At 31.2% G+C, this 19,858-nt stretch overlaps 2 protein-coding genes across 3 annotated transcripts in view; one reads left to right on the forward strand and one right to left on the reverse strand.

Annotated features, from left to right (window-relative positions):
• LOC129960771 (uncharacterized) overlaps positions 1–19,858 on the reverse strand; it is a 302,659-nt gene that overhangs the window by 16,081 nt on the left and 266,720 nt on the right. The window contains exon 3 of the mRNA XM_056074400.1: positions 16,424–16,738. Coding sequence (XP_055930375.1) covers positions 16,424–16,738 — 315 coding nt within the window. The remainder of the gene's footprint in view (positions 1–16,423; positions 16,739–19,858) is intronic.
• Positions 3,432–9,643, forward strand: LOC129960770 (uncharacterized). 2 transcript variants are annotated; one of them, XR_008783684.1, is made up of 2 exons: positions 3,432–3,769; positions 9,183–9,321. XR_008783684.1 is itself a non-coding variant. In XM_056074399.1 (2 exons), exons 1-2 carry the CDS (start codon positions 4,897–4,899, stop codon positions 9,514–9,516), a joined length of 2,250 nt encoding a protein of 749 aa, XP_055930374.1. In that variant the 5' UTR covers positions 4,849–4,896; the 3' UTR covers positions 9,517–9,643. The 2 variants fall into 2 exon arrangements, 1 of the variants encoding a protein (XP_055930374.1); XM_056074399.1 differs by lacking the exon at positions 3,432–3,769 and adding an exon at positions 4,849–6,812 and having other exon boundaries at positions 9,183–9,643.

Consider the following 19,858-nt stretch of genomic DNA (forward strand, 5'->3'; position numbering starts at 1 on the left):
TATAACTCATAATGATTTGAAAATAGGACAGAAACTTTAGATTATGTGATTGAGACTAATTAAATAGTAGTACAAATAATTGCTGTGACGCTATAATAACTGAAATTACATTCTAACAATCAATCAAAGCTAATGACGAGTTCAGTGAAAAAGGAAAAGGAGGGAGTCTTTTATATTTATTTCCTGTTCTTTGATAGAATAGACTAGCCATAAAAACAAATGTCTGTTAGTTAAATTTTTCTTCAAGAACGATTAGAAATTTGCTGCTAGAATCAGAATATTTCGCAAGCAGAAGAAAGTCCACCGATGACGAACTACTCAACGAACCCTATATAATGTTATTGAAAAATATGCAGAAAATCACAGATTTTGGAATTTTAGACCATAGAGAATAAAAACCTATATGTTGCACCTATATAGAAGATATGGCTACACAATCCCCATATTGGGTTTTCAAAGGGCCAACTGCTTCGCATACTGCTGTAGAGTCCTCCCCAATCATGCAACGGTATGCAAAGAATATTATGCGGTCTTAATTTTCATGAGTTTTTCTTGTAGATTTATCTATAGAAAACAGCGTCAAAAAAAGCTAACAACATTTCTGATATAGTGGCTGTAACAATATTATTGCGTCCAGAAAATGGTTATACAAAGAGAACGTTTTAATTTTCATAATGTCAACAGACATTATTACTAGCGGAACGCAGTGTTTTCTAGTTGCATAGGATTCTAAAATGATGTGTATAGAGAATTTTTCACAAACATTACAAAGCATTCAGCAGTTCAAAGTTCTTTACTGAAAATATTTTTTAATAAATTTCCATTCAGTTCTGAAAGGTTTCTTTCGAATCTCATTTCATTATTACCTATGCTGAGTCTGATAGAAGAAGAACTAAGTTAAGGAAGTTTAATTTCGACAAGTCTGCAGAACTGAAAATTCATTTGGTATTTCAGAGATCTGCTGCAAAATTTGTTTTCTTATCTTGTTTTATCATTTTGTTTCCTTTCCCTTTAAGGAAATAAATAAGGCTTATTTCTGAAAAAGAAAATGTATCAGATAGAAATAAAGAATTTCCTAAGTAATACAATGGCAATCACAATGCTTTTGACAACAACAAAAAAAAAAGATTGGGCAAACTTTCAATTTGGCAGAAGAACTCAAATCCTATATAATTATTAATAATTTTTATGTTTTGCCCTCCATTTCGGGAGAAAATGTGATGAAAAATAATTCTGTAATTCCGGAGAAACAGTGAATAACAAAATAGTGAAATAATGACAAAGGATAGAAAGAAAAGCCGAGAGAATTACTAAATCATAAAACACAAACAGTTGAAAAGTCTACTGTTTTTATTACATTTTAAAATATAATATCTAGGCTTCACAAAAAATCAACACATATCAAACAAACTACATTTATCTACTATTTATACATAGATTAATCATAAATAACGAAAATAAAGTTAATTTTTGATTTTTTTTATTTAATTGATTCAAATTTAAATATTTTTCTTATTTACTTTCCTGCGTTAAAACATGTTTAAATTAAATGTCAGAACAACGATATTCCTTCCTATCTGAATTATTCAAATTAAATCATTTTTGTTAGAATAATCATTCTTTATGAATCTCATTTCTACATTCATTCTTTATGAATCTCATTTTCTACAAGCCTGTTATCTTAATTCCATTGCAGCAGCAATTAAAATCCTTTTCGGTCATGAAAGATTATTACTCAATGAAAATTTTGTTTTATAGTCCCTTTAGTGGAAATAAATTTTTAAAATTCAGCATTTTATGAGGTAAATAGATTTTTTATGCCACAAAATAGCGAATGTTACAAATCTTGAGTCAATATGGAGGCTGTTTTAACTTAGTAGCAGGTAGTGCTGGTGAATGCAGGGTCATATTTTCAGATTCTAATGAAGATTCTGTTTTTTTATGATGGATCTAGATTCCAATGAAGATCAAAGATTTCTTGTACCTCCATAAATATAACTCATCCGTGAATAGTATGAGTTTTTGCGTAACAGGCAATTCTTCGGGAAAAAAATGATGTTCATCTGTCTTTCTCTTCATTTGGTTACACCTCAAAAGTTCCCCAACGCTGGCTTTCGTCTAACTTCAGAACTTTAAGTTTATCAAAAAATTTATACTACAATATAGCACATCATCTCAAAATGTAGAATATTTTTGGTAGTATTTGTATTTATTTCGCAGCTCAAAATTACGATACGGACAGCATTTTGGACATTGTAATAACATTGATGTTTACAGCCATATGAAGTTGTGATAAATGTTTTTAATCAGATTATTTTGTTTTCGTACAGTTTTTTTATATTAAATGCATTTCCAAAACAAAAAGTTATTTTCCCTAATTTTATAAATAATTTTCCTTTAAAATATATTTAAAACTCAACACAAAAAAGTTATTAAAAATCTATCTAATGCAAAATTTTATTTTTAATAAGTTAATAAAAGAAGAGATTAATTAAAACTTTATTGCTGTTATTTAAATATGAATGAAAATTTCTTTTCATTTTAGATAGATAATAACATAATTTGAGCTAACCAATGCACTTTATTAATCCTTTTAATAATTAATATTAGATTTCAAATTCATTTATTTAATTTCCTGATTACTCTAGCATTATAATATAAAAAGCATTCCACATATTTCTTTATGTACATTTTTTCTTCATTCTATAAAATTTTCCAGCTTTCTGCTTGTTTTGAGATTTGAGTTATAATAATGTCTTTTAAACATATTTGTAATATAATCTCTACATTTAATTGATTGTATTTTAGGTATAATTAATTTTCCCTCCTTTTTCTCTTCTCTTTATTTTGTCTTTAATCCTTATATAAGTTTTCATCATAATAATTAAAAATACACTGTACGATTAGAGTTTTAACGCATGTAAATATAATACATATTCAAATATATCATCAGATTTATTTTCCTTAAACATTCTAACATTTCGTCCTTATGTTGATTTTATATTTTACTTCCTGAATAAATTATAATTTCATAAGATGATATCCTCTGAAACATCAAACCTTGCTTAATCATATATTTAATGATTGATTTAAAATAGTTCGATGTACTTGAATTTATTCTATATATATATATATATATATATATATATATATATATATATAACATATTTGATCAATGTTATATTCAGGCATGAAGGATTGATTATGTTTTTAATAATTTTTGACTTACTTCCCTTTCATGTGAAACTGTGACCATGTTTACCTTTGTATTTTGAGCTATCCATTCTTGCATATTTTATTTCAAAACTCTATAAATAAACATCAATTAGGAGATTGCTGGTATCATTTTCGTGCTTTCAACCGTCACGTTATAATAAGCGCGTGAAAGCTCAAAATTTAATATCAATGTTCCGTCTTAGAGACGCCTTTCCCCTATTCCAGCTGTAGTCATCAGGAAACCGGCGCATGCGCAGTTTCTGTTGAACTTTGATACGCTTCTTTTTTATTACTTTATGATTCAGAATTTTGTAATGCCTATTAGAGATGTAACGGATGTGCCTCCTGTTGCTGTGTGTGCGCGTGCTTTTGTGATGTTATGTTAATGTGCTTCAGATGTCTTCGTCAGTAGCTGCTTTAGGTATAATAAATAGAAAAAAGACAGATCAGGTCCCCTTTATTTGATTACCCACGAACATTTTGGCGCCCAACGTGGGGCCTGATCTAATGGAAAAGCAGCTATGAAGATCGAAAGGAATCAGTAACCAGAAAGGTGAGCGAATATTTTCCTTTATTTAAGAGAAACTCGGACATTTAAAATAATTTAATTTCATGGATTTGAATGTCCGAAGTTAAAAGGAATGAATGTAACAATAGAGTGAAATTTGATTTTTATATTTGAAGTTGAATTTTTGTTACATATTAATACTATATTCGCTTTAAAGATATTGGTTACTGATAGAATACTATTGAAATATTGATTGATAATGCATGAATAAATCTAAAATTGATATTGAAATTTGATGTATTAGAAATACAATTTTAATTTGGAGTTTTTGAATATTAAATATAAGAACGATGGATAAACTTTCTAAATTGAGAAAAACCAGAGGGTTGCATAGATCTTCAGTTACAAAATACATTAACAAAATTAATAGCGATTTGGAGGAGAAAATAGATTCTCTTACCACCAAAGATTTGCAAGAGGCCTTAAATTATTTGAATATATCGTCTACACAGTTAAAAGACTATGATAAACCTATACAAAATCTAATCAAAGATGATAAGGAATTCGAAACCGAAATTGAGTCGGCTTTCGAATACAATGAAAAAATCATAGTTTGTTTGTCCAAGTTATCAGCGCAATTAAAATGTTTACAAGACGAATCAGAGCGCCAATCAATAACACCAAATGTTTCTTTACTAGGCGCTACAGGAAATCCTAATTTAGATGCAATAAACAACACTCAGGAAAGTTCAGCCATCGTACCTGTAAACGAATATAATTTTAAGACCATAAAATTGCCTAAACTTACAATTGAAAAATATTATGGAGACCCCTGTTGCTGGTTAGAATTTTGGAATCAATTTCAAAATTCTATTAATAATAACAAATCTCTGTCAAAAATAGATAAATTCTCATATTTAAAGTCACTATTAGGGGGTGCGGCCGCTATTGCGGTTAATGGCTTTGCGCTCTCAGACGAGAATTATGATCAGGCTTTAAAATTGTTGAAACAAAGATTTGGCAGAGAAGAACTGGTTATTAACGCACACATGTCAAAATTACTAAATCTTGTACCAGTAACTGATTCAAATAATATTTATGGTCTTAGGAAGTTATTTGATACCGTAGAGATAAACTTAAGAAGTTTAGAATCATTAAAAGTTACTTCAGAGATGTATGGGCATTTACTCTATCCCATTTTAATTAAATTGATTCCCGAAGATCTTGTCCTTGAATTTAATAGAAAAAAAGTTGATAATTCGGTGAAGTTCGAATTTAATGTAACTGAATTACTAAATTTTTTAAGAATTGAAATTGAATGTAGAGAATCCTCTGCGTTTATGCATACCTCAAAAGGCGATAGACGCAACGAAAATTCGCTCCCGAAAGCGAAACAGAATCCTTTCAACAACTTCAGTCGAAACACAGCTAGCTCGCATGATATATTGCGAAGTCCAAGGTCAAGCGCAAAACCGAAAGATCTTCAATGTTTTTCCGCGTCAGCATTAAACGAAAATTGTTTATATTGTAAAGGAGAGCATCGATCGGAGTTATGTTCTCAAACCGACTTAGAAACGAAACTCGGTGTTTTAAAACAAGATGGCAGATGTTTTTTATGCTTGAAGCCAAAACATCGAGTTAATGAATGCCGCCAGAGAAGATATTTGACATGTGAAATATGTGGAAAGAAGCATAATAAATCTATTTGCTCTCAAGCAGAATCTAACATGTCCGATTTAAATAAAGATAATAAGAACGTAATTACCGCAATTTCACATTACGATAAAAACAAAACAAGCTTCTTTCGCGGTAATATATTTCTTCAAACATGTGCAGCCCTAGTACGCAATGATGAAACAAATGAATTTGAAACAGTACGACTAATGTTAGATAATGGAAGTATGAGAACATTTATAACACGTGAAGTTTCAGAAAAATTAAAGTTAAAAGTAATAAGAAAAGAATCTTTATCGGTATACTCTTTTGGCGCTAAACAAGCAAAGGAACATTCTTACAATATAGTGAGAGTAGAATTAAAAAACCGTGAGGATCCCTCTTTACGTATTGAAGTAGAAGCTTTGGTTACAGAAAACATTTCAGCCACTACTCTTCCTGCACCTAACAACAATATTACTAAAACGTACAATAAATTGAAGCATTTACAGCTAGCTGATATTATTGATAATAGAGGCAAGAATATCTCAATATTAATTGGTGTAGATTATTATTATGAAATCGTTTCAGGCAGAATAAAAAGATTAAATAACAAACTGGTAGCGACTGAAACAATTTTTGGTTGGTGCTTGCAAGGCCACGTAGGTTTATCAAATGATTTAATGACCATGAAGATTGTAGTAGATGAAAAGGATATTTCGGACCAACTTAAACAATTTTGGGATCTTGAGAATTTAGGGGTAGAAGGGGTTGAAGAGGATGATTTCGAAAAACATACTGTAGATAAAGAAATTATGAAACAATTTGAAGAAAATATTGTTTATCAAAATAAAAGATATACTGTAAAGCTTCTTTGGAAAACAAATATGAAAGAATATTTAGCTAATAACTTTGAAGTGGCTAAAAGGAGGTTTTCGCATTTAAAATCAAAATTTATTAAAGATAATTCGTTGTTTTTAGATTATAAAGCTGTTATTGAAGATCATTTAAAAGAAGGTATCATTAAGAAAGTTATAACATGTGAAGAAGAAAAACCTTCATTTTATTTGCCTCACAGGGCGGTAATAAGGGAAGATAAAACTACCACTCGTTTGAGAGTGGTATTTGACGCAAGTTCTCATGCGAAAGGACAGTTGTCGTTAAATGATTGTTTACATACTGGTATCAATCTCATTCCAGATCTTTTTGAGATTTTAATAGGTTTTAGAGAACAGGCTGTTGCCATAACTGCCGACATAAAGAAGGCCTTTCTGCAAATACAGATTGCCGAAGAAGATCAGAATTATACTAGTTTCTTCTGGACGGAAGATCCGGAAAAGGAAGAAGAGGAAATTTTCAAGATGACTCGAGTTCTTTTCGGTGTCAAATCAAGCCCCTTTCTCCTTGCAGCTACAATCCAATACCATCTAAAGAGGTATGTAGAACAATTTTCTAATACCTGTCAAATGCTAGAAAAATCATTGTATGTCGACGATTTAATCTGTAGCCAAAGAGACTTTGATTCAGCTTTTAAAATAAGCCTAGAATGTTATAACATCTTTAAAGAAGCGAGCATGGAATTAAGGAAATGGAAAACTAACTCAGTTGAGCTTCGTGATAAATGGAGAGAGGCAGGTTTAGAAATAGACGAAGAAAAATATTCAATTAATGATAACTCTGCTTTAACTCCTTGTAAAGTGCTAGGATTGGCCTGGGATTCCGATTTAGATGTATTCCAGTTTGACACTCGAAGCTTAGAGAAATTCATGTCTAAAAAGATAAATTCCAAACGATATGTTCTTCAAGTAGCTGGACGCATTTTTGATCCAGTGGGGTTTTTAGGACCTTTTACCATCAAGATAAAATGTCTAATACAGGATATTTGGTGCTTGGGATTAGACTGGGATGACCCTCTCCCGAAAACACTGACCACTAAAATAAATGAATGGTGCGAAGAAATAAAAAATTTGCATCTTATTAAAATACCTAGATATTTTTTCGCCGAAGCGAAAACCACTGAAATAGTTGAAGCTCAACTACATTGTTTCTCCGACGCCTCTAAGAGGGCATATGGAACTGTAGCGTACATTAGAGTCTTATTGAAAAACGGGGAAATCAAATCAAATTTGGTCGCTTCAAAAAGTAGAGTAGCCCCTCTAAAGACACTTTCGATCCCAAGATTAGAACTAATGGGTGCTCTTTTAGCAGCAAGACTAGGCTGTAAAATAGTTAAGTGCATTAACTTTCCTGTTACACGATTCTTCTGGACTGACTCTTCAATTGTTTACTATTGGATGAAGGGTGACCCTGAAAGATTTAAAGTGTTCGTAAAAAACAGAATTAAAGAAATACAAAATATAACCAATCCCACTGAATGGAATCACACTCCTGGAACTGATAATCCGGCTGATCTAATATCAAGAGGGTTAACGGTACATGAACTGAGAAACTCTAACTTCTGGTGGCATGGGCCAAATTGGTTGTTAAAAAATGAATGTAAATGGCCTAAATTAGCTAAAATAAATAATGAGACAAATATCAAAGAAGACGCAGACAATTTAGAATTGAAAAAGAATATTCTAATAAGTTCTACAATAGCAAAAGTAAATCCATTAAATGATGATTTGATTAAAAGATATTCTTCTTTCAGCAAATTAATAAGAGTAACTGCATGGTGTTTAAGATTCTTACATAATTGTAAATCAGCTCTGCAAAACAGAAAGAAAGATAATTTAAATGTAAAAGAATTACAAAATGCTACAAAATCTTTAATAAAAATTATACAAATGAGAGAGTTTGAATTTGAAATAAATTGTCTAAAAAGGAATAAAGTTCTTCCAAAGAATAATCCCCTTCTGAACTTAAATGTATTCTTAGATAATGATGAACTTTTAAGAGTAGGCGGAAGATTAAAATTTTCTGATCTTCCAGATTCACAAAAATTTCCTCTACTCTTACCAAAGAAACACCATTTCACAGATACACTTATAGAATACTTTCATAAAAAAGCACTCCACTCCGGTGTTCAAACTACTCTGTATTTAATTAGACAGCAATACTGGATACCAGCTGGTCAAGCCAAAGTAAAAAGTGTAATCAAAAGATGCTTAACCTGTTTTAGAGTAAAAAATAAAACTATTCAACAGATGATGGGCGATTTACCAAGAGATCGAGTTATCCCATCTCGACCATTTGAAAAGGTGGGGCTCGATTTCGCTGGTCCCATAATTACTAAACCTAATCTAAAAAGATCTAGGGTGACTTTAAAATCATACATTGCAATTTTCATATGTTTTAGTACAAGAGCTACTCATTTTGAAGTAGTGTCTGATTTGACTACTGAGAGTTTTTTAGCTTGTCTTAGGAGATTCATAGCTAGGCGGTCAAAACCCTCAATCATATAGAGTGATAATGCCACTAATTTTAAGGGCGCAAAAAATATTTTGGATTCTTTGCTAAAAGCATGCAAATCGGATTCCGTGCAAAGATTTTGTGCCAAGGAAGGTATAGTGTGGAACTTCATACCTCCAGCATCTCCTCACTTCGGTGGATTATGGGAGGCAAATATTGGAGCTATGAAACGGATCTTGTTGAAGGTGACTAAATCAACAGTGTTGACTTTTGAAGAGCTTACTACGCTGGTGACACAGATTGAAGCAGTTTTGAATTCAAGACCACTGTGTCCTCTTTCTGCCGATCCAGCTGATATTCAACCTTTGACACCTGGCCATTTTTTGGTGGGAGCACCACTGTTGTCAATACCAGAACCCAGTGATTCCTTGACTAACATTTCTTTATCTTCTAGATGGTCTCTCATCCAGTCTCTTAGATCCAAATTTTGGAAAAGATGGAGTCAAGAATATCTCAACTCCTTGCAGTCTCGAGCTAAATGGAAACTACCTGAACTGAACATCAAACCCGGACAGCTGGTACTCCTGAAGGATAATAGCAAGAGCCCCATGGAATGGAACTTGGCCCGAATTGAAAGGATATATCCTGGAACAGATGGACTAGTCCGTGTCGCAGACATCAGAACCCCTAAAGGAATTTTTCGGCGAAGTATCAACAGACTCTGCCCACTCCCTTTCGAAGAAGGTGTTGGACAACTGTCCAACGGGGGCCGGGATGTTCCGTCTTAGAGACGCCTTTCCCCTATTCCAGCTGTAGTCATCAGGAAACCGGCGCATGCGCAGTTTCTGTTGAACTTTGATACGCTTCTTTTTTATTACTTTATGATTCAGAATTTTGTAATGCCTATTAGAGATGTAACGGATGCGCCTCCTGTTGCTGTGTGTGCGCGTGCTTTTGTGATGTTATGTTAATGTGCTTCAGATGTCTTCGTCAGTAGCTGCTTTAGGTATAATAAATAGAAAAAAGACAGATCAGGTCCCCTTTATTTGATTACCCACGAACAATCAATATGTTGAGGTTATTATTGTGGGTGTATGTAAACTGTTGAATTTTCAGTGTTTTTTACTTTTATAGTTAGGCTTATCCTTATTATTATTATTTTTGCTTCTTTATGGATTGTTTTCGATGATTTTAAGATATTCTATAAACACTTTTTATAGTTTATAGCAAACGTTACTTGAGTATTATAAAATCGATTTGAGACTTCTTTTATCAAAGTCTCTTAAAATATTGGTATAATATAACCTTTTCTTCTTTTTATGTATTTATCATTATATTTTATTATCTTATATAAATAAATTTCTCCTCTGTTTTTAACACTGCTTTTGTTTCTCTCTTTTGCAGTTATATCTCTAATTCGAAACACAGTGTTTTCTTCCATTCTGTATCTGTTGTTAATGGTTTTTATTATTCATCATTTATATTGATTTTCTTCTGGTTTCTATTCTGCATTATAGCAATTGTATATCTAAAATATTTATGATAATTTTATACCAGTTACACTGTTCAGAAACCATGGCTTAAACATCTCTTAACATTTATCGTATATGATATTACGATTTAATTGTTATTATTCCAGTTTAGGCATGACTGGTATATTATTTGGTAAATCTTATTTCTTTTTACTGATAATTCTATACATTTTATATTTTTGATCTATCATTTTTACTTATAAATGTAGAGCAGATTATTTCATTTTTAATTAACATAGCACATCTCATGATGTTAAGAAAGAATAAGTCAAACGTTCTATATTTTTATATATTAACGCGTATTCTTCCTTTTCTTCCTTAACATTTTTATTCTTCCTTTTCTTCAAGTGATTCGACCTCTTTGGCAGCGACAAGAAGATGATTAAGTTGATAATTATGAACATATTTTCATCGAAAGTATGGTATTTTTCTGATTCTAATTGTTTTATCTTCGTTAGATTACTTTAAATATTTTATTTTAATTCAATATCTTCTTGAGATATATTTATCACTAAATCTCTTTTATTCGGTACAGATGTTACGCTCAATTTTCGTATTCTTAGATTGCAGATTTTGTCACAATTTGATGGGCACAATCACTAAAAGACGAAAAGATTATTCTTCTTATATAAGGTTATTCAGGAAATCTGAAATAATTTTCAATTTTCACTACTTACATATAGCTTTTGAAATTACAGTAAGAAAATGTAAATTCCTATTCAATATCAGAATGATTCCATCCCCATTCTGAATTCCAGTTTAAGGAATGATTTTACTTACAGGCACAGACTTTTAAACTAAAGAAATTGGGATATATCATGAGAAAAAAAATTGAAGATATCAAGTGTGAAATTCTCCTGAGTACAAATCTATACTTATAATAAAGCTCAATGTGTGTGTGTGTGTGTGTGTGTGTGTGTTGGCGCTCTACAGGCCAGGTCATTTGACATACAGCTACCAAATTTGGTACATGTATACCTTAGAGGTCCGGAATGTGCACCTGGGGTCCCTTTTTTTTGAAATTTTAATTAGAATTTTAATTATTAATTAAAAACTAACTTTCCCGCCAAAAAAATCTTCCATTTTCCCCACCGCCAAATGAGTAAGGCTTCAATTTTTTTTTCTCCCAACAGTAATAAGTCTAGGGTTAACATTTTTCGGCGGATTATTTCAAACGATTCTGTTTATTTTCTTAATGTTTTATGCATTTAAAATTAAACATTGTTAATTAATCCATGTTTCAGATTCATTCTGAAGTACTTTTGAATTAAAATAACACAGAATAAAGGAAATTAAAAATGTCTAATCTGCATAGCGTTACCCCAACTGGCGTAGAAAAATTCACGCATTTGCGTTACCGGAGCTGGCGAAGAAAATTCACGCATGCGCATTCTGATTGTTGCCATGACAACCGTTATCAACGGATGATTTAAATTATTTTTAGGTTAGTAGCATGCTTTTGTAATTAAATTGTATTTATGTTAGTTATATATTTTTTGTATATGCTTATAGTTTTAAGTACATCGTTTTTTAAGTAGTTTTTTAAAACTGTTTTCGACCGATTATTTTAAACGATTCATTTTATTTTTTAAAAGTTTGATGCATTTAAAATTAAACATTGTTAATGAATCGATCTGTTCATGACGAATCTGAGAAAATTTTGTTGACAAATTCTTGAGATATTACATAACTTAAGAAAGATATTCTTTAGTGCCCATAAAGTTTAAACGCCCAGGGACTCTATTATCAGTAATCATATTATTAAAAAAAATCTTTGTTTCAGTAAAAAATAATATTATATTAATTGCAGTTTAGTCATTTCCATTTTAATTTTAAGCATAAATTCTACCGGAACTAACAGAAAATCAGAGAGATACATATTATGTTATGGCTGAAGGACTTTATATTATTATGAGTGAATTACAAGGACTATCAAAATTTGAAGCTTTAAAATATTTGATGAAGAAGCTATTAAAGTAGGAATTACATAAAATATTTAATTGTTAAAATTTTAACGAGCATTAAGATTGGCGAACCGGCTGGTCGCCAAAGGCGGCTAGTATATAATAATTTTAATTTTTCATAACAATAATTAAATCTTCGGAAGATTTATTTAGTTCGTTGTATGTAGAATGCTCACATTTTTTAGTAAAAACAAAATTTTATCAACTTTAACATCATTTTCATGGCGCAAACATCATGAAATAAGTTCTAGCTCATTTTTTACAAAAAAGTGATTTTAATTACTATGATGATGAGATTTTGGGCCTTTCCGAATTGAATGCAATTCCGGGAAGAAACATTTATTTATAAAGTGCTTAAAAACAAGCATCAAACTTATCTTACTGCACTATAGTAATTAGTTCTTCTCTAAAGATTTATCTCTAATTTTCAAGAAAATTAAGTATAATGAACACCATTGGATTATTCGTGGGTATTTCAGAATTTGATACATGCTTACATGCTACATGGATACATGCATACCTGCTCTCATATTATACAAAATTACATTTTCTTCATTGCATGTGAAGTAGTCGAATGTCATCCAAATAGAATAAAATTGTTCAATCCCCTGACGATACATTAAACCGTGTTAGAAGGAAAACGGTTGAAAATATTTGGTCCGTCGCATAAAGGTGCTGTTACCGCCATGACACATAGAAAAAGGCTTATAATACAAACTCTTAAGTCTTTGTGAAAGGATGGAGAATGCTACAAATATCTCTTTACCATTTTCCCAGAATTATCTGTATAACAACTCCACGGAACTAAAAAGGAAGCATGTGACTAATCAAGATTGCAGTGCTTATAATTTTGGTAAGTGCCAAATATTTCAATTACAAAGACGAAATAAAATTAAACTTTTGAGAACTCAAAAAGCAAGGAAGTAAGGGGAACTAGTAAACATATTTTCTGCATTCTCCTAAAGAGTATTTTCCAAAAACGAGTGTTTAATGAGGAGGTAAAAGAGAGATTTCACCAAAAAAATGGATATGGAAAGATATTACTAAGGAAGATGGGATGTTACTATGATTGAAAACTACTTCTAGCATCCTATTCAGTGGGAAATTGGTTAAGATACATAGAAACAAAAATTTCACTGAAAGTATGACCCAGAAAAACTATAAACAGTGATCTGAAAAATTGAAGTATGCTGTTAAATATTGTATTTGTTAATTTTTAATCAGAATAAAAATTTTCTTTTTGTTTCATAGGTGTATTATTTAATAAAAAATGAGACCAAAATTTGGAAGAAAACTGTACACATTGCTGTACACAGTGGAGAATTACCATAGCAACACGATTTAAATCAACGAACACGAAAATTATCTAAAACATTCCATGTAGCAAAAGTTTTTTAAATATTTTATTCTTCAGAACTCCGATAATGAGTATAAAAAATGATTAGTAATTTAGATTCTTCATTGAGAAAGTTAACATATGCAAGGCATGCGGGCTCCTGGAGGGCTATTTTGAAGTAATAAATACAAGAATTTTGTATTCTGAATATGAAATTTATAACAGTTTTTCATATTCCTATCTGAAAAATATCCTTTATTTATTTGGAAACAATGAATCGCAAAATTATCACAAGAAAATGGAATGAAAACTTATTTTTGATGTCTTTTCATTGAAGAGTTGTTGTTTTCTGTTGAAAATTTCAATCATATTTCATAAATTTCTCAGTTTCATATTTCTATTATAGTAGAAATTAATAGTCAATTACTATATTTTAGAGCGGTAAAGTAGAGTTTTCTTGTTATTTCTAATTTAAATACAAAAGAAAACTCGGTGTTCCTAGCCTTACACAAAGTCTAGAAGATATTATTCTGTTCAGTTTCATTTTTTATATGAATTTCATTTTGATGAAAGCAAAAAGAAATGTGCTTTGTTTGAGGAAAAAAAATAATCAATAGCTAGTGTGCTCTAAATGAAAAAAAGGTAACCACCAGCAGCACTTTTTGAAGTTTTAATATGTTCATTTCTTTTGGAGTATTAATTCCGAACAAATTTTTAATCACTACCGCACAATGACAATAAGTTTATGTTTTGAAAACGGTAATATAATAAGCAAGATAATAACTATCTGTTCATATTGTTTTGCTGCCCTTTGTCTTCAATAAACGCCCAAAACTCCAATCTGGGCTCTACTCTATCGTTGACCTTAGAATAACAGACACTTGTAACAATTATGACGCTCTGAGAACACTGGAGATAGAAAATAAATGCTTGTGTAAAAAGAATAATAACATGCAAAAGATTACAGACAAAGGAAACAATAGCTTTTGGAGAAACAAGGATTTGTCCATTCCTCCACAGATGAAAAACGAAGTGATGCGTGTTTTGTTCGTTTCACTTCGGTCATTAAAAATACAGCCGGAAATAGAGTAATTCCTTGTATCTTCTTAATACTCGGAGAGTAGAAAGATCTGAAGCGTAGGAAAAAAAAGACGTATCTTTTATTTGAAAAGATGCTCGCTTTTGTAATTTATTTCAACTAGCTCGCTCTTATTTCCATTGGACGGTTCTGATGCTACAAAATAAAATTTTTCTGAGAGTACGTACGTGAAGTTTTTTATTTATTCGCTTTTCGTAACCGATAAGGAAGTGCGTATGCCATTCGCATGGGGCGAAATTTAAGCTGCGGAAGAATCCTCTTACAACAAATCTAGGAGATGGAGTAACGTAACATCAGAAATAAGTTTCAGAGGTGTGACTTTTAAAAAAAATGTAAGATTGAATAAAGTTTGATAAAAAAATATAATTCATGAAATCTTGTGTGAAAAAAGAAATTAAATTCAAAAATTACTTCGAATACGAGAAGTTCCATTTTGTCATTAATGTGTTCACTGTTATGTTTAAAGCAGAATTTTTTAAGATAATAGTCGGATTTCTTTACCTTTCTTTACATTTTACTTCTTTTCGGCAACAAAAAAAATTATATCGATTCCATTTTTTGTTGACAATAAATTTTGGAACATTATTTTGTATCTGAAAAAATTTTAATCAAAGAAAAAAAAATAATTAGTTTCAAGTAGTAATTTTTAAATTTAATTCAAATGCTACAAAATCCTTTCTCCATATTCAATATGTTTTTATTATGATGGGTCAAGCATTTAAGACGACTGAATGTTCAATTGTTTTAATTAAAATTATTTTTTGTGGGATATGAAATGTGTTGGTTGACTTAACATGTCTCTGAAAATTATTTTCGTTCATCCGGTAATATTTTTGAATGCACAAAAAGTTTGTATAAGCATACTAACTGAGAACTCCAATATTTTATTCTAGAATAACCAAATATGTAAGCTTATGTAAAGCAGAAATAAACCAACGAAACATAAAATTCTGATCTTACTATCCCTGAGAACAGATTGAACTGTTATATAATGGAGTATTACATAGGATACCGCTGAATCGACTCCTTTCCGCTGAATTCAATCATTCTACTGAGATATTTTTGAGATTAGAAGGAGAGGATAAATTCATTTTAAAACCCACCCAAACACCAAAAAATATCTTTCAAATACGCAGTTATTTTGAATCGGGCGTAACTAATGTCAAATGTATACATTAATATAAATTGATATAAGTGAGGAAATTTTCTGGTGCAAAAATGGAAATCAGGTATCTTAATTGCTTTCTTTGTGGTTACATTATATTACTAAGTGATTTTATATACTTGATTCTTTCTCAGTGCTTATTACAACTTCGTTCTTTTTACTTTCACATTTTATTGGTTTGTATCATTGATTTAGCATTTGAAGTACTAGATAAGATAATTGATTTTGTAGCTCGAATTTAGGAATGAAATATTATTTAGTTATTTGATTGCATATCGAAAGTATATATAATCAAATACTCTACATGGATCTGATCTATTTGTGAACAGAATTGTAACGCAGATTAGTGTGACATGAAAGCTTTCCTGATATCCTTACTTTTGAGGAAAAAAACCCAACCTAATCTTTGCTTATTAATTATTATCTTAACGAAAGAATGAAATATTTTATAAGTTGTGATTTCTATTTTGATTCCCTTACATTTTTTTAATTTTGTTTTTTCAAATGAGTTCGCTCTGAAAAACAGGAAACGATTTGAGTTGTTTATACAGAAATAGAATGGAACGGGAAATAACTGTTCATACTAATGACCAACTTACCCCCAAAGAGTTTATACGTTATTCCGCGTCGCCAAGAAGTGCCATCAATAACAAAGAAGCACTTGAACCATATGTTCGTGTAGCTTGTCCAGTCCCGAATAACATATCGATTAGTGAGTGTTATTTCGTAGGTCGAATTTCGAAGCGTCACAATTCTATCGAAAGGAACGCTTGTCAAGTAAGTCCTCGTGTCCTCGTTGTAAACTCCACAAGATGCAGATGGCTTAGGAAACAACCCGACGCAATGCATACGAATGGTGTCAGTGCAAGTATCAGGATCCAATTCAGTTGTCCAGACATTTTCTTGGCAGGCATCTAAGGATAAGACAGGTTGTTAATAAAACATTCATATAGTAACAAAACATTCAAATAATGGGATATGTATGCATTAATAACGAAGCCAGTTCATTATATTAACATTCAAATGAAATATTTGACATAGCCTAGAATATCCGAGTCGATAATAATTATTATCAAATTAAAACAACATAATAATAGGATCATTAGACTTCAAAATATCTGACTATAGAAGCACAAAAATGCTATTAAAAGTATTTGAAGAAACGGATGAAAGCATATAGATAAAAAGACTATGATAAAATTCTTCATCATGATAATAAAAACAATAAAATTCAAGTTCATCTTGAAATCGATGTTTTTGCAATCATAAAGCGTGATTTTTTTACCTTCCAGCGGGGTATTCGTTATTATTTGAAATTATTTCGAAAGCTTTCATTTTCAGTTTCCTCAAATTTCCCCTCTTCTAAAGTCAAACTTTGGTGAAACATTATTTAATTCGAAGTGAAAAAGCCTTATTAAATAAGAATCAGGAGGATAAAACAAATAAGTAACAAAGGAATTATTAAAGAAGAAAAGGACTCCACGTTTTTTATTTCGTAAGATATATTATTTCGTAAAGATTTGTTTCGTAAGATATATTATTTCGTAAAGATTTATTTCGTAAAGATTTATTTCGTAAGATATATTATTTCGTAAAGATTTATTTCGTAAGATATATTTATTTCGTAAGATCTTGAAATGAACACTATTAACCTCAAAATATTTTATATTGTATTATATATCAAAATGTAAATAGTGAACCTAAAAAATATTCTTAGCCAGACAATCCTAAATATATAGAAAACCAAACTCTACTAATACTCATCAATAGAAAGTAGAGTTAAATGTTTATTTTTCACGTCCACCTGAAGCTTTCTTAGTGAAATTTATCTTTATTTCCAAGTGGTAAGTTATAGATTATTCTAGTTTATTCGACATGTTTACGAATCTCATGCAATTTATTTCGAGTGTATTTGGCAAATTCGTATAGTTGCTATAAAACTTTTATATTAAAACTTAAAAGCATTTATAATTGTTGATAATAAAGTCTAAATTCTTCAATCACCCATTAAATCTGTATCATATATTTATTCGGAGAATGCATCCATCTGAATTAATGAATGTGAAGTGTAACTTTTGGGTTTCTCTTCTAGGAATTAACTGAATTAATTTCCATGCAAATGACATTTAAAATCTATAATCTGAATTCTCAAAAAGAAGCAAACGGAGGGTAAACAACTCTTTGGACTCGGATCAGCAAATTTGGACATTCCTTAGCTAGTCCAATTGCTTTGGCATAGATGTCATAATTGGCCTGAGCAAAGAGATTCAGATGTAAACAACATTTGCTTGAGTTACCAATGGAATTGCGAAATGTTTCATTTCAATCATTTTGGCATGCTGTTCTGAAACTAGTAGCCAATTAAATAAGTGATATCTTCGACTGGAAAGTAATGATTAAAATTTATAAATCTAAACAATGAAGACATTAAGTATTACGTAGCATTTTCTTTTCGCTACTTCAGAAATCAATGATTTAGAACATTCTTTAATTAGGTAAATATATTTTCTGAGTTATTTTAAGTGGTCTGAACAAAGTGTTTCGCATGTGCCACAGCCTTAGTGTCACAAAGGAAATATCAAAGTTTTTCATATCAGTTGATTTGACATTGCTGAATATGTTGGTATAGTCTGTATCAGGATTACATAAGCTCTTCCACTATCATTTCAAACAATAAGTTTGAATACAGCAAATATTTTTTTTCATTTTTAATATTAAATCATTTATGCGGACAATAAAGTTGCCTAAATAAAAGTCATGATGGTTACTAAGTAAAGGGTTAGCAAGAAATAAGTTACCCACTTCAGAGGGCTCCAAAATGCGTTCTATTGATCCAAATGAGAGAAAATTTGAACAATAGATTAATGAGATGATGCGCTTTACATTTATTAAATAAAAAAAGTACAAAAATTCACCGTTAGGTGGCGTTGTAATACATATAAAACCATTTAATATGGTTTATAATTGTTAAATAAAGTAAAATTAAAATTGCTCAATATAAGATGACCGGAGGTAGTCTGCTGGAATATTAAGAATATGGCGCCGAATGTTGTACTTCAGATGTGGTAGAGACAATAGCCTTTGACAGTAGATATTGTCCTTCAAATAACCCCACAACCAAAAGTCGCAAGGGGTGATTTCCAGCGAGTGACGAGTGAAGTTATTGGGAAATGACGGCTCATAACTCGTGCTTTTGTGAAATGCTGTATTAACAATCGCTTTACATGACTATCAATATGAGGTGGTGCACCATCCTGCATGAAAATGTCTTGAAGGCATCCACGCTGTAGAAGAGTTGGGATTATAAAATCCCTCAGCATATGAAGGTACCGTTGTCCTGTGACGGAACAGGTTTGGATTCCATTTGAAGTTATCTATTCAAAGAAATACGGTCCAATCATAAAGATAGCTGTAAAACCACACCATATTGTCACTTTTTCTGGATGCAAGGGTTGTTCCTGGATAACGGGAGGGAATTTTCCTCTGCTCAAATTCGACAGTTGTTGGTGCTAACTTGCCCATTCGTTCAAAAGTGGGCCTCATCACTCCACAGAATGTTCCATGGCCAAATTGTGTCAACCACCATTCGAGCAAGGAACTGAAGTGCAAAAGTTTTACGGACCCCTAAGTCCCCGTCCTGCAACAGGTGCACAGATTTGATTTTGTATGGATAAAAATGCAAAATCTGCCGTAAGATTTTTCGTACAGTTGAATATGGCATATCCAGAACACGGGAAACAACTCGCAAATTCACACTATTATGCGACGACTGACTGCTGGCTCAACGAGCGCGTTCGCAACATTTTCGAAGCTGGAAGACTAGATTTTTTTTCGTCCTCTACCTGGAATCATCTGATATATCTGTAGTTCAAATCTCATCTTATTGGGACCAATAGAACGCATTTTAGAGCCGTCTGAAGTGGGTAACTTATTTCTTGCTAACTCTGTATTTGTTCATTATGATAGTTCAGGAAAAGTCAGTTTTCTTAATTAAGTATCTTTTAAGTTCTAATAATTATAATATCCCTCAGTAC

This window comes from Argiope bruennichi, chromosome X2 (assembly GCF_947563725.1).
Source record: "Argiope bruennichi chromosome X2, qqArgBrue1.1, whole genome shotgun sequence".
Lineage (NCBI taxonomy): Eukaryota > Metazoa > Arthropoda > Arachnida > Araneae > Araneidae > Argiope > Argiope bruennichi.